The sequence below is a fragment of the Serpula lacrymans genome (genome assembly GCF_000218685.1).
Source record: "Serpula lacrymans var. lacrymans S7.9 unplaced genomic scaffold SERLAscaffold_4, whole genome shotgun sequence".
Lineage (NCBI taxonomy): Eukaryota > Fungi > Basidiomycota > Agaricomycetes > Boletales > Serpulaceae > Serpula > Serpula lacrymans.
Genome location: NW_006763293.1, coordinates 2869732 through 2884780, shown reverse-complemented (window position 1 = coordinate 2884780; position 15049 = coordinate 2869732). Strand labels below are relative to the sequence as shown.

The 15049-nt window shown below is 44.3% G+C and overlaps 5 protein-coding genes across 5 annotated transcripts; 3 read left to right on the top strand and 2 right to left on the bottom strand.

The window, feature by feature from the left end:
• Nucleotides 1-414: 414 nt before the first annotated feature.
• On the top strand, nucleotides 415-3004 carry SERLADRAFT_435820 (uncharacterized protein; the record flags this gene model as incomplete). Its single annotated transcript, XM_007316073.1, has 10 exons — nucleotides 415-684; nucleotides 761-915; nucleotides 983-1077; nucleotides 1209-1322; nucleotides 1377-1499; nucleotides 1555-1655; nucleotides 1715-1781; nucleotides 1836-1973; nucleotides 2039-2477; nucleotides 2536-3004. The coding sequence occupies 10 exons, from the start codon at nucleotides 415-417 to the stop codon at nucleotides 3002-3004; spliced, it is 1971 nt and encodes a 656-aa protein (XP_007316135.1).
• A 442-nt stretch (nucleotides 3005-3446) lies between these two features.
• SERLADRAFT_462470 (uncharacterized protein) lies at nucleotides 3447-5151 on the top strand (the record flags this gene model as incomplete). The annotated part of the gene is made up of 10 exons (XM_007316072.1): nucleotides 3447-3561; nucleotides 3625-3693; nucleotides 3756-3897; nucleotides 3952-3983; nucleotides 4037-4047; nucleotides 4108-4151; nucleotides 4211-4404; nucleotides 4455-4662; nucleotides 4720-4803; nucleotides 4859-5151. 10 exons carry the CDS (start codon nucleotides 3541-3543, stop codon nucleotides 4912-4914), a joined length of 861 nt encoding a protein of 286 aa, XP_007316134.1.
• Nucleotides 5152-8827: 3676 nt separating this feature from the next.
• Nucleotides 8828-10193, bottom strand: SERLADRAFT_462466 (uncharacterized protein; the record flags this gene model as incomplete). Its single annotated transcript, XM_007316071.1, has 8 exons — nucleotides 8828-9028; nucleotides 9083-9386; nucleotides 9444-9567; nucleotides 9618-9647; nucleotides 9707-9751; nucleotides 9806-9958; nucleotides 10018-10113; nucleotides 10162-10193. The coding sequence occupies 6 exons, from the start codon at nucleotides 9872-9874 to the stop codon at nucleotides 8950-8952; spliced, it is 651 nt and encodes a 216-aa protein (XP_007316133.1).
• A 3293-nt stretch (nucleotides 10194-13486) lies between these two features.
• SERLADRAFT_462463 (uncharacterized protein) lies at nucleotides 13487-14191 on the top strand (the record flags this gene model as incomplete). The annotated part of the gene is made up of 1 exon (XM_007316070.1): nucleotides 13487-14191. The coding sequence occupies one exon, from the start codon at nucleotides 13523-13525 to the stop codon at nucleotides 14189-14191; it is 669 nt and encodes a 222-aa protein (XP_007316132.1).
• Nucleotides 14192-14233: 42 nt separating this feature from the next.
• On the bottom strand, nucleotides 14234-14910 carry SERLADRAFT_383984 (uncharacterized protein; the record flags this gene model as incomplete). The annotated part of the gene is made up of 5 exons (XM_007316069.1): nucleotides 14234-14459; nucleotides 14519-14601; nucleotides 14658-14687; nucleotides 14747-14764; nucleotides 14821-14910. 5 exons carry the CDS (start codon nucleotides 14836-14838, stop codon nucleotides 14375-14377), a joined length of 234 nt encoding a protein of 77 aa, XP_007316131.1.
• Between the last annotated feature and the right edge of the window lie 139 nt (nucleotides 14911-15049).

The window sequence follows — 15049 nt, the reverse complement described above, 5'->3', positions numbered from 1 at the left end:
TCGATGAGTCCACTAATAAGGCGGGGAGGCATTTCTGCGAAGAGTATCTTTCAAACTTACCTTTATCAACAGTAATCTCCATTACTACTCTCCCCTCGAGCTTCTCAGGCTCCTCTAATTTCTGCAGCACTGAAATTTCCTTCCAGGCCAGCCGGTCAGATATTTCTGGCTCGAACCCTTTGAAATTGGGTCCATCTGTTGTCCTCTTTCGTAGAGCGTGTAAGACCAAGGCTTTCAATTTAGGGGGAGCATTTCCAGGGATAAGGGAAACATCCACTTCGAAATTAGTTGGGATTGCCGACATAATGCAAAAGTAAAGAAAGAAAGGATCGAGAAAACGACTTCCCGCTGTCGATTTTCAAGGCTGATTCTGGTTGAAAACAAAAGCTGTAAAAACTCCAGCCATCACTGGCCATGTCAAACCGTGTGTTTGACTGCAAGATACATCAAACATTTGACAGTCGCTCGTTAATTATTATGATGTCGGTTGTGGAGCCTGCGTTGCCCTGGCCCTGGTGGATAAGTTTGAACAGTGCCGCGGTGATTGAAATGATAATGGTCGTGATCGTCGGACTTTGTATGTATTTTTTCAGCAACCGTGGCGTTCTCGACGCAAACCTCAATTTTTGGAATTATAACTTGAAGACCCTGGAAGCTCCAAAGCCTCCAGCTCAAGGACATAGGGTTCGTGCGTAGCGAAATCAGTTCGTGGAAGTCTTCTACAATTTCTGTTCCTGAGGTATTACCTCACCTGCCGCAGGCACTGAACGGGGAACCCTTGTCGAAGCTGCTCTCCATGGTGATGCTGCCCTTGTACTATCCTCAGAAGCGTGATAACCTGCACCCTTTCGTTAATCACCCTCCCGCATCGAATCGCATTGATGTGTTCATTTCGGCCCCATCCTGGGCCGCAGCGTGCAGCTTGACATCGTGGTGACCTTGTATGTCGTCCACTAGTACTAACTATTTGGTATAACGCTAGTCTTGGGAACCGCTCCGACTCGGATATGCGGCAGCCTGAGTCTGTCTTAGAAGCAATACACAACCCACTACTGCACGCGTGTTCTTCTGTGTCAAGTCAGTATGTGATAACAAGCTAAACGATGTAACGTAAGCACGTCCGTTTGCAACCACCCCGAACCTTTATAAGTTGGATCGCTGGAAGAGCAAATGCTATTCTTTTCCCTCTTTCAAATTTCTTTCTTTAGGTTCTCTACCGCAGGCGGGGTTGACAGACATGGTCCCTTCCAATCAAGTTTTTTCCGCATTTTCGTTCATCGGATTTGTTCTCGTTAGCATACCACTGGCATGGCATCTTGAGTGTCCGTGTATTGTTTCTCCGTCGATAAAGCAATGCTGATAATTATTCGAAACAGCTTGGAACACAGGGACGTGCTTGTACATGATATGGACAAGTTTGTCTTGCTTGAGCCAGTTCATAAACTCAGTTGTGTGGAACAACAATGCTATTAATTGGGCACCGGTATGGTGTGATATATGTCCGTAACTTTTCTATCCTTGCCCTTTACTCTCAGTGTCCATATTCTATAATAGCCTCTCGTTTAATTATTGGCGCTAGTGTCGCCATTCCAGCCTCGTCGCTATGTATAAGTCGGCGTTTATACCATATCGCAGTGATGAACATTGTCAAACATGTGCGTTAGACATCAATGTTTTTTTCTAGCGACTAACGATTCCTTAATCATTATCTTAGAAGAAGCGTGAATTAATGCTCGAACTTTCCATAGGAGTTGGATTACCAGTGTTGGTCATGGTGCTGGGTAAGTCCCTCATTTTGGTTTGCTGGAGGTGGTGATTCACACCCGCGATTGTAGAATATATTGTTCAAGGTCACCGTTTCAATATCTATGAAGAGATAGGTTGCTATCCTGCAGTCTACGACACACCTGCTGCCTATCCAATAATCCTCATTTGGCCCGTGGCGATTGGGCTAGTATCATCCGTATATGCAGGTATGCTCGGTGGATTGTGGTCTATATATCTCTTCACACTCTAACATTACTCCCATATTTGTTAGGCCTGACCATACGTACCATAATAAAACGGAAAGCACGGATGGATCAACTATTTCAAGCCCACAGGAATATCAATCCCAGTATATACCGGCGTCTAATGGCACTGTCTACACTGGAGATATTGTGTACGGTCCCGCTTGGCCTATACTCTCTGATCATTGATGCTTCTGGGGACAACGTTGCTCCCTACATATCTTGGGAGAATGTGCATTATGATTTTTCCTATGTGGGGCAGATCCCTGTCGTTCTTTGGCAAATGGATCCCCAGTTTGTCGTCAGGGTGGAGTTGACACGTTGGCTATTGGTCTTATGTGCTTTTGCCTTCTTTGCCTTCTTTGGACTTGCGAAGGAGGCAAGGAAGAACTACAGTCTTGCTTTCTATGCTGTAGTACGAGTTTTCGGCTATGTGCCAAGCACACCTAGCTCGATGGTCTCGACAAGGTATGAACAATATGGGCTGTGCATGGTACCATGCCGCTGACTGTGATACCTGATATAGAATTGATGTCTACCGCCATAAACGCTGTACCTACAGCTCACGTGAAAGACAGTCGATACTTCCAGTTTACACTGCTCATCCAACGCATTCTACATATGGGACACTGCCTCCTTTTTTAGATAATCTATCCTTTGAAGAATTACACACTCTTTCACCCCATTCAATCGACTCTTCCCCCATTCAAACCGTTCAGTCACCTCGTCTGAAGCGGTTATCACTTCCTCCCTTCTCCCCCTTCTCCCCTGGCTCTTACACGCAATTTAGCTCAAGTGATACGCTCCCCAACCTTTCTACCATGACGGCCTCGTCTTGCAGATCTCGAGGTATCATCCCATCTTATCACACCATCGACCCGATGATGTTTTCGCAGTTCTCCTCTCCAATCTCACCACCTCCACCAGCTTGGGACGCATCTTTAGTTTTGCGTCGTCAATCGGAATACTCTCCAATCGACCTATCGACGAAATGAGATCGGCTTCGTGCTAGACTCAACGAGTCGCATTTTGGCTTCACTGACATTAGTCAGTGTAGTTGCTAACACTCGCTCGCTCCCCCACTCCTAAAAATCACATTTTGGACCAATTCTATAACTGTATCACCGCTTTAACTTCCTTACACTTATGCATGTTCTCGTACGCTCTTCTTGGACTGTACTGTATATCATATTCCAAAGCGCACTTGTCTCATTTTGTATCGAGTCTGCATCTTTACTCGGTCTGCTTGCTTGTAGCCTATATATTAACGTGTCCGTGCTTTATCTCTGCTCGAAGTGTCTTGTTTTCGTTGCTTCCTGGGTAGAGACATGTTATCGTGTCGTGCCGATCTGCTATTCTTTGCGTCTCCCGTCACGTCTAACGACCGATATTTTACCGACGGGGCGTCAACGGACTTTCAAGTTGATCACTGGCAGTGCTTCTACTACTAGTAGTATTCAGACGCTCACCAACTAGTACTTAGAAATCTTGAGTACAATATCTACCAAGACGTGTAAAGGTGGTCATAGATATGGTCCAGAGACTCTACCAGGTTCAAACTTCTCGTCCTATGCATAAACTATTGCTCATTCGCTGACGAAGATATGTTCTATAGGCAGTCCACGGATTCTTCTTGCAAGACCAGTACGATAAAGACCTTCACATTAAATCCTCATCCATCTCTGTAAGTTTTAGATAATCGATTTTGTCGATATACAGTGAAACCTGATGTTTATAACTTCACAGCTACCCTCGCGATTTGGTTTGTTAGATGGCTCTGCAGAGCGGTGGACTACATTTCGACTGGCCATCAGTCAGTTGAATGCCAATGCACCTGAAAATACCTCCTACAAGGTCATATTCTTTGGCAGACATGGTGAAGGATATCGTTAGCACTTTCCTCTGAACTTGCTATTTCCGTCTTCTCACTGGCATATAATAGACAACGTTGCAGAAGCAAAATATGGTACACAAGTATATTTGGTTCCATGAAGGCATCAATTCTAGATATCTAACCTTTTGCACAGGCTTGGGACGAGTGCGTGTCTTGACATTGATTGAAGAGGTGGTCACGACAATACTTGACTAAACGCTAAAGTTATTGGTCCAAATTGAATGGTGATGGCGAGTTAGTTTGGGGACGTCAGTCTTATTTCACCTATGCATTAGAGAAAGCCATGTACTGACTTCTTTCTATGTAGCTGACCCTGATCTTACTCCATTGGGCGTGGATCAAGCTATTGCTGCTCGAGAGCTCTGGAAGGCAGAGCTGCCATTTGGGATTCCCCTACCCGAGAAGCTTTACTGCAGCCCTCTTACACGTGCGATAAGAACAAATATACTGACGTTTGAAGGCGTCATCACAGATGATACTCGTAAAACAACGATTGTTGAAGTATGTTTCCAGAGTACTTTCGTGGTTCATGGTCTAAATCTCATACTTAGAACTGTCGAGAAGAGAATGGAGTTCATACATGCGATAAGCGAAGATCGCGCTCCTTTATCAAGAGTACATACCCTCAGCTTCTATTAGAAGAGGGATTCACCGAGGAAGACGAGCTGTGGGACGCAAACGCAAGGGAGACAAAGACAGAATTAGATGCCAGAGCACGAACAGTCTTGGACAATGTTTTCGAGGACGGCGAGAAGCAATGTAAGTTTCTACTGTAAAACATGGTCTCTCGAGTTCTATACGCTGAACCACGTCTAGTTATATCTATCACTGCCCATGGTGGTTTCATCGGTGCGATTTTGCGGGTCACAAATCATTGGTCTTACAGACTAGCTACAGGAGGTATATTTTGACTTTTTCAATGCCGTTTTGGTCCGATTCTGATAACAATGTACAGGCTACATACCTATTGTCATCAAAGGAACAAATTTGACAACAGACTCAATGCCCTGATATGTCGTGGGGACTATGATGAAAGCAAGATTTAACAAGGCCCCCGAGACTAGGAAGTTACATGTTCGAAGAAATACAAAATACAGATGTGCTAGTGTACACGGAAAGTACTGATTTACAGCTCGCACCAAAGAGAGTATCAAGAATCGCGTGTTTGAGCAAATTCTGTTAAGAATTTCTCTTGCGCCTGTACGACGATCTGAATATGACTGACAGCCAATGGTTCATTTCTGCATAAACTCTGATAAGTTAGTCTCCAAAAGTAAATAATTTCTACTCACGAAGCAATCGCAAGAGCTTGAGCGGTCCTGACTAGGTTTTTGATCGTCCGACCTGTACGAAAAGGTAAAATGAAATGATTCATGTTAATTAAATAGGTGGTAGCTACCATTGAATGGCTTCAAGGACAACTCCTCAAGGTCTGATAGCATTACGGAACGCTTTGGCATTTCTTCCACATCGATAAAGCTATCAGGCGTGCTGCTTCGAGAATCTGGCTTTTCGAGAATATATCCTGCCATCTCGAAAAACTTGCACCAGATAGCAAGACGTGCTGGGATATTGAGTTCAGGATATTTGATTGCTAGAATTTTGGTCAGTAATACGGAGCAATCCACCGTCGCAATGCTCACCAATCGAGAAACGTGAAAGGAACGCTTCATCGAAAGATTTGATCCTGTTTGTGGTGAGGAATAACACGCCACGATGATACTCAAGTAAACGCAAAGCGACAGAAACCAAGGCATTTCGTTCAATCTAATAGACTCGTCAGTGTCTATACAAAACAACTATTGACCCAATGTGACGTACCTCGTGTAGACTCCTTTTCTCTAAGAATACCTGTCGTCGATCGACGCATAAGCACTAGTAAAACTCCTGATAATGAATCACTTACATCCGCTTCATCAATCAAAACAATAGCATCCCAGGCTGTAGCTAACTGGAAGGGCAAGTATGATGACGATGATCTATTATAACACGCTGCTATAACAGCTTACCTTAAGAATCCTTGAGAGATCGTTTTCTAAGCCCGAGGGTTCTGTAGACAGTTCTGCAGAGCCGACATTGTATAGCGGCCTCTGAAGATGCTCGGACAACGCTTCAGCGGTCAGCGTCTTGCCAGTTCCTGGAGGACCGTGCAGGACTGCGATCTAGCATCATAGACACCAGAGCCTTTCTTAGAATGATATAATACCACACCAGTGTGTAAAAGCATACCAAGCCTCCACCTTTTCCAGTGATCACATCGTTAATAATATTATTGGTAATAGAGTGTCGAGTGACGTGGACGAGTGCCTTGACGAGATTCTGGGGATAACATGAAGAGTAATTCTATAGCAACACTGGATATAGACCGACTTTAGTGTTATCATCGAGGACCAAGTGATCCCAGGCCTTATCGTCAAAGGTCACAGGACCGATTTTCTCAACGTCGAAGGAATCCCAAGTCTGTTAGGAAAATCAGGGTAAAGTTACCAGATGGAAAAACGAAGGGACATACCTTGGTGGTCATATTGAATCCATTTACATGAGATGGTAAAAGACATAAATATTCATCTTCCAAATCCGCAGGATGCTCATCTCTATTCAGAATTCTCAGGTATTTGTAGTGCATCTTTATGGAAGAAACATACGAAGAACGATCATAACCATCTTGATTATCCGATCCAATGCGATCAATAATTATCCTTTGAGAGGGAAGCTATAAAATTATATAAGCTTATATCACTAGTCGACGGAGTCATGTTCACCCCAGCTTCTTGATCTGCGTGGGACTTAATTTCAGTTTCATAAAAGCAAAAACCAATTGCTTACAAGACCTGTAATGAACACCTGCCAAAGCGGTGTAAAGTCTGCCTCGTGCTACAGAGTTGAATTGGTTATACACAAATTGTAAGTTTGGCCAATTTTGACATACCTGCCAACTTTTCTTCCACATCAGGTGTCAGTGATTGGATATGCAACTCCGAGAGCTCTTTTGTCCCCTAATAAAGCGTTAGTAAACCTTTGTAATCATAAACGACATAGCAGCTTTACTTTGAAGTGATTGAATGTTTCGCTCACTGTGTACCAAGGATAGCCGTGTCCATCCCAAGCAACACCCTCCCCGTATATAGTGACTACAGGAGAGCCGCTTTGATAATTGACTAAGTTCAGAGGACAGCGTCATGGAATTCTGTAGGACCCACCTGGGACTGTAATGGTAACGTGAGCTTGTTAAGACAAAGGCCATCTTGAATCATATGCTTTCAACGATGTAACATGATTGAAGTATAATAACAAACCATTATGCTACCGTCACCTCTCTTAGTGTAGTATTTCTGGTCCTTCCGGAAATGATACACGAGTAAGTCATGCTCGATGTGCCCATATGATGTCAAGAGCGCTAGCCTCTCAGCTCTGACAAGAAGTTAGCTATTTGTTACAATTCCTTGAAAAAAAGGAACACACATAGGCTTGAATTCTTCTTCCACAAACTCAGTGATAATGCTCAGATGATCAACCAGAGATACTACGTATTCACGGGCAGAGTTGTCCGACTCAGAGCCTGGGAATCTTATTGTCTTTGTGAGTCACCCAAAATTGATATCGAATCAGCGTACCACCCCACGAGAACTGGAAACCCAACGATTTCGCCTTTTCTTGTAGCTCTTCGCGACCATAATTTGAAGACAGTAGAGACCGCGTAGTTGATAAGTCGGTTCTCAGCAAGGTGATTTCGGAGAACAAAGTCACTAGATCATATTCCGGATTGTCGTCGAAGAAACTGTCGCCGATCGTAGACCTACAGCCATTATTGAGTAAATTAGAGTGTCACAAAACAGTTAGAATATAAATCAGACCGGAAGTAATGTATCAAGGTCTGGCTAAAATGGCTCAGCACGACCTTTGGTTTTTCTTTTTCTTCTGGTGTTGTTGAAAGGGGAATATCCTTAGAGTTGTTATATCGCAGGTTCACGTAGAAGTAGTTATGGAAGTCACTTCTAGGAGGCGCTGGGGGAGTACGAACGGAAGGATCAAAGGGAATCCATCCAAAGGTCTTAATATCCCTGTAGGATAACTTTGTTGGTTACATCGCGAGTTTGTCCTGGCATAAAACACGTACCAAATTTGAAACCTTTTGAGGAAATGGTTTCCATGCTCTTCTGTTGTTGAACTAGGAGGCAAGATTCTGATTATCTTTACCTCTGTATCCGAATCGCTTCCTTCCTTATTCTCGAAAGAGCCACTTGCATCGCTACTTGCATCACTGCTATCATCCTCGACTTCATTATTATTAACTGATTCTTGAAACTCGTCCGAGCTTTCATGTTCCCCACTAACCACCGCCGCTCCGAGAGCCGGATGGGCTGCGGTGTGTATGACCTGACACATGGAAGGAAGGGGGAATATTGGAGCGAGTACGGAAAACTCACGAGTACATGTATACTTTTTATACCCCTTAAGCTCCTATCGCAGGGCGCTCAGTGTCATGCATCTGATTAGCGCAGAGGCTTCAATAGGTTTATCATTGCGCCCAGAATTGAATAGGATTTGAACCTTGATAGTGCCGTATTAACTACACCGGAAATGAAAACAGGACGCGTACTTACACGAGGCAAATAAGAAACCTACTAGTATAGATAAAACGAAAGGTCTAGGGGCTGTCACACCGAGTCATAACAAGTCAGAAAAAATGATTTACGACAGCCACTAATCACGATGGGATAACTGCAGCCTGGATCCAGAATAGATGCATGCGAGATCTGGAAAACTGGAACCATACTAGAAATCCCGTGTTGGCACATTTCAAGATTGACTTGGAAGTTACTAGTACTAGTAGCACAACATAAACTTGAAGCTATGTAATAGCCGAAAATAAGGACCCCGGCCACTTCGGCCATACCTACGTTTATAATTTTATACAGCATTCACGATGATTCCAGCATACTGTATTCAACGATCAATACATGCATTTTGAATTTTAGCAGTTGTAGGCTACTATTGGCACATCAACTCCGAGTCAAAGCGATGCCAAACTGCGGAAAACTAGTTTCATGAAGCAAATTCTGTGAAGAATTTCTCCTGGGCATGGACGACGATCTTGACGTGCTCTATAGACAAAGGTTCCTCCCTGTGAAGGGACGGTAACTACAGTGTACCTGCACAGAAGAAACACGATGCTCACGATGCAACAGCCAGGGCTTGAGCAGTGCGAACGAGATTCTTGATTGTTCGACCTGAAGACAGTATCAGGATGATACAATCTTTAGCAATTGGAGACTGACCGTTAAATGGTTTCTTAGACAAATCTTCTAGATCTGAGAACGACACTTCACGTTTCGGTATCTCATTGACCTCGACGAAACTATCAGGAGAGTCGCTTCTATGCTCCAAGTCGTCTTTGTGACGGACTACACATCCCGCTAAACGGAAGAAATTCTGCCAGATTAGAAGGCGCGCCGGAGCCTCGAGGTTCGGATACTTTATTGCTATAAGAAATACAACTCGTTGACGGTAAGCTACTATATAAATAGAGATCACCGTACCAATAGAAAAACGCGACAGGAACGCATCGTCAAAGCATTTTATCCTGTTGGTAGTCAGGAACACCACTCCGCGGTGATATTCTAAGAGACGCAGGGCAACAGAAACCAAAGCGTTCCGTTCCACCTACTACATGTTAGACGCTGATGCGGCTCGAATGTATTGGGATTAAATACCTGGTGGAAACTTCTCTGTTCTAGATATACCTGTGGATAGCAAGTTATTTCAATACAATCATTTGAGCTACAGAATTGCAGCTACTCACATCAGCTTCATCGATCAGTATGATCGCGTCCCACACAGTAGCTAGCTAGATGTGTAGTTCAGCTACGATACATATGTACAAACGAGAAAGACACTCTACCCTCAGAATTCTGATTAAATTCCGTTCTAAACCAACGGCCTGTGTCGATAGTTCAGCAGAACTGACCATGTACAATGGCCTCTGAAGATGTTCGGCAATAGCTTCAGCCGTCAGAGTCTTACCGGTCCCGGGACAACCGTGGAGAAGTGCGATCTATATACGGTGGAGAGACGATTCGTAGTAGAATATCAACTTAGCAATATGAGACATACCAATCCCCCACCCTTTCCTGCTATAACATCATTGAGAATAACCGATGTATGTGTGGATGTCTTTATCGTCACTCGCACCAATGCTTTGATAAGAGCCTAAAAGAGCTTGAGTTATGCGGTTTTATGCTGCATAATTGAATTAACCTTAGTATCGCCATCGAGAACCAGGTGGTCCCAAGCTTGATCGTCAAAGATGACCGGTTTTACCTCCATGACATTGAATATTTTCCATGCCTAGCATTTTTCACTAGCTGAAATCTCCATGTCCAAATAACAACGTACCTTTTCTGTTAGATCAAAACCATATACCCTCCCTGGCAATAGATGCAACTTCTCTTTTTCCAGATCGGGTATAACTTGGTTTCTTGACCGCCTGTCAGTCCGGTGTCGGTTAATAAGACTTGAAGAAAAGAACATACGCAGAACGAGCATAGCCAGCCTGATTATCATAGGCCATGCGATCGACAATTATTCTATTCTGTACTACAGGTTACTGCGCCATTCTCAATCGGGGGTGCATGTTAAACCTTACCCCACCATCTGCAACAAAGTCAGCCCTTCGAAGATTAGGATAACACATGTCAGCAAAAACGACTTACATGTTCTATAATGAACACCAGACAAAGAAATGTAAATGCTCCCCCTATCTATATCAAGTCGTGAAAAGTAAAGGTAGACGGTGAATATCTGCCGCACCTTTCAGTTGCTTTTCTACGTCCCTTGTCAGGGGATAACATCTTAAATCCGACAATCCCTTTGTTTCCTACATACTGTGTCAGGAAGCCAGACCTTCAAGTGTTATACGCAAGCACGCACCGCAAAGAAGGAAATCGTGTGGTTGACATTGACCTCGTTGTACACCTTTCCATTCCACTGTATGGCTCTACCCAGTATGAAAAGAGATGATCCTGACACGCTTCCCTTAGGTATCAGATTACCTTCAAGCTGGATGAACAAGGGACATACTCTTCCTTATACTGTACTGTCGTCAAAACAAAAGCTTGCTATTGACAACTAATTATCCTATGCCGTATCCACCTATCAGACGACTTACTAGATCCCCATGTTCGTCCTTGATGTAATATGTTTCTCCTTTTTTGAAGTAGTATGCGAGGAGATTATAGGAGATATGACCATATGACACTTGGAGCGCAAGTTCCTCCTCGCTATTATCACGTCAGCTACATTCATAGATGTAGCGAAACACACGCACATGGGCTTGTACTGTTCTTCCAAGAAACGTAGCAAAACACCCAGATGAACCGACAAATCCAGCAAATATCCCCGTACACAGCCGTCTGTTTGGTTTTCTGCAAGGATAAGAAGGACATCAATGATCGCCCCTCTCATGAAGAAAAATCGGTACGTACCGTTCAAAGCATCAACACACCCCAATTCTTTCGCTGTCTTGCGCAAGTGTTCGCTGGTAACATCGGGAGATAAAGCTGAACACGCATCCGACAGATAACCCAACAGATTGTACATATCAGGCAAGATCTGATCAATGGACCACACGGGATCTGGATCGAAGAATTGACATCCGACTGATACTCTAGGAAATGAAGCATGAATGAGTATAGATATGTGCAATCGGAATAAACACAGACCGGAGAAGATGGGTCAGATTCTGGCTGAAATGGTCGAGAAATAGATCTGGCTCTGTATCATCTTCGTCTTGATACCTATAGTTCACGTAGAAGTAATTGTCAAGGTCGACTTTGGGAGGAGGTAGCGGTTTAACAGAAGAGCGATCATATGGAATCCATCTCTCGTTGGTTTTGTCCCTATCAAATGATGTGAGCCTGCATTCAACGATAGAAATGTATTGGTCCACACCGGATTTGCCACCGTTTGAGAAAATGAGTCTGCTGTTCTTCTGTCTTAGAAACCTTTCTGTCGTCACTTTTCCCACCGTTTGAGGCATTCAAGACTGCCTCATGTGCTGCGATGTTTGCCTTGTTGTAGGTTGCTTTCCATAGACCCGACTGCTCTGATTCCTGAGCAACAGTGTTGAGCACTGCAGCGAGAGTATCAACTTTTGGGCTGCTGTTGAGTGTAGTATGAGTTTGAGACGACATAAGGATTATTTCGATATGGGGGTGATTTGTATTTCTTGCGGTACGTCTAAAGAGCTTGCAGATTTTATAGAAATCCCAAGTCGATCCAATGACCCTAGATATACGAAAACGCGCCGTTTACATTCCAGATAATCGATGGACTTGATAAGCCAGTACAGAACCAGGAAGCAAGGGTAGTCGATGTTACTAATGAACACGAGTCCTTTTCTTCTTCATAAAATGAAACTATTTCAGTGAATGCATTATTCAATCAACGTATTCCAAAAAATCCACAATTGGTCCGACTCACTTGAATATGCCACTTTAAGAATGTATGACCAGTCCTCAAGATAAGTTATTCCCAAAATCAAGGCATGGTATACAAATTTCTGCGACCATATCTCGGCGAAAGTGTTAGCCACCACGCGTGAAAGTAAATAGTTGACAGAACCTTCCATCAGAATTATGGTATGCCAGGCATGGGCGTGCGCATTTAACAAGCCCTCAAACCTTGGACCCACAATTCCTATGCTTCTCCGCAGGGGGTGGATAAACTGCCATCCCAGAGTTCTTCTATCAGAGTGAAGTTTGTATCGATAACAAGGCAGAGATAACAGTCATTATGCTGCCCGCAACACTCGCCAGCTTGATGACAAGGCTCGAAGGTGGAAGTTGATGTCCAGCACGAAAATGCCCTATGAGAGGTGACATAACGGTGAGCAAAATTTTGCATATAAATCTATATGGACCTACCGGTAAAATTCTGGGACAAAACATAGCAGTTACCTCTCCGAGGACATCAAATGCATGGCCCATCATTCTAGAAAATAAGAAGAGCCTCAAAAACGTAACACGGGACCAAACTTCGACATGAAGTCGAGGTTGTGGCCTGTTCAGGTTCTATATTGATCCGAGTCATTTTGAGTCAATTGGAGCGTGGAACAAAGGTCAGTGCAGGCATGGTGGTCAAAGAAGCTTGGCCCCCACGGCGGCTAGGAAGTAGTAAGATTATCATGGTGGCCGAATGTAAGCGCCGGTTATGATGGAAGCTATACGTTATTACGTACCGTATATCCGTTCCAAGGTTCCACTCTCTGAGCACCATTATTACGCTTCGGTGTTCTCGAATGGCTACAGGAGGTCTGTAGTCTTTGGCTGGCAGAAACTCATCGTAGAAATTCGCCACCCCCGCCACCGTTGTTGCAAACTGCACACATCCGGCAGAGTGAGGTATGACTAATATGGCGCCTAGCGATGAATTGAATCCATGCCGATCTCCTACCGCAACTACCGCCTTGGAACCTATGAATGACGATTCAGACCATGATTCGCTTTTCGATGAACCTCGACACGATCCTAATACGAGGATGGCTATACGATCAGCCCCTCCCATCCCTGGGCTGTTCTTGCCCACGATTCGTCTGCCTTCAGAGCTCGCGGACGATATCATGCAGCAAGCTCTGCGACTGTATTTCCGCGACACCAACGTCAATCAGGTGATGCTCTTCGGGCGTGTGAACTCCCAATCTGATAATGGAGAGGTGCAAACAAGCAGCGGACTACCTGCATTCCTGATTTCGTTGATTTCCACACTGGAGGAGCTGTTGCGCCCCGTACTCCCTCCACCTACACACACACTTCTCTTCCCTCCGAAAACAGCTCCTCCCAGAGCGAGACAGGCCATCTTGAACCTTTACAATCCCGGAGAAGGCATTTCTTCACATGTGGACTTGTTGAATAGATTCGGAGACGGTATCATAGGTATCAGTATGGGGAGCGGATGTGTCATGAATTTCGAGAAACATAGCGAGCATAAAGATATGGATGATGTGGGGAAAGAACGATGGGAACTGTTCCTTCCAGAGAGAAGCATCATTGTTATGACAGAAGATGCGAGATATAGTTGGAAACACGGGATAGAGGGAAGACAAGAGGACCTGGTGGAGAGCGAAGAGGGAACAGACAGTGAGGCGGAATGGATTGCGAGAGGGACGAGATTGAGCATTACACTTAGGTGGCTATTGCCTGGGGCAGATATAGTTGGAAGACCAGATCAGCAAGGATCAAGCCACATTCAAACATCTAGAACAAATCAGTGCGATAATTCAAATGTATGACTCTGACCTGCAGAAGATTATAAACTCAAGGTGGTCAAAATGAAAGCAATGCGACAGCAAATGCGTATTGAATCACATCTAGTAACGCACGAGTGAATTTACACCTATACAATCCATTAACTTCTGCCGTTCATTCATCTTCCACCGTCTACTGATCGCAAATAAGAATACAGGGATCGGCCCTCATTGGCCACCACGAAGGGCGAGGACAAGATGAAGCACTGATCCAGCTGTGATATTAAAGTCCTTGGCGGTCTTATCGTCAGGCCTGTATAAACCATAAGCGCATGTCGGTGTAATTCACGCCAAGTCGATGATCAGACTTACATTTGTCTTCCACTAAAGATCAACCTTTGTTGCTGTGGCGGTACGCCGGATTGTTCCTCGACCTTCTCCTTGATACGAGTAATCTGTCGTGGGTAACACACATTAAACTCTGCTATTCCTCCCACTCGGAATAGCGCACCTTGTCTTCGAGATCTATATCCAGTTCGATCTGAACAAATAATGAGATATGTTAAAAGCGATAGTCTCGTGGTCGAGTCGTGTAAGCACCTCTTTACCGGTGAGTGTCTGCAAACGTAACCATGAGCTGGGAATATTGACATCAACAAACCTTGGAGACTCGCCTTAACTTTAATGAGCATATTAAATGAATGTATCGGTGCAACTGAAGAAATGCAGACAAGTGCTCGGAAGTGCAAGGGCAAGAGCCGTCCTAACAGGCTGACGGACTTCTAATTGGTACTTTGCCAGACTCGGAAGCCCGCGAAACTTTCTCCCCAGGTTCTCTTTTTACCTTTCAGTTGCAGCATCCTTGCAATGCTTCTGCTCTATCTGCATGGTAAAACTCGCAAT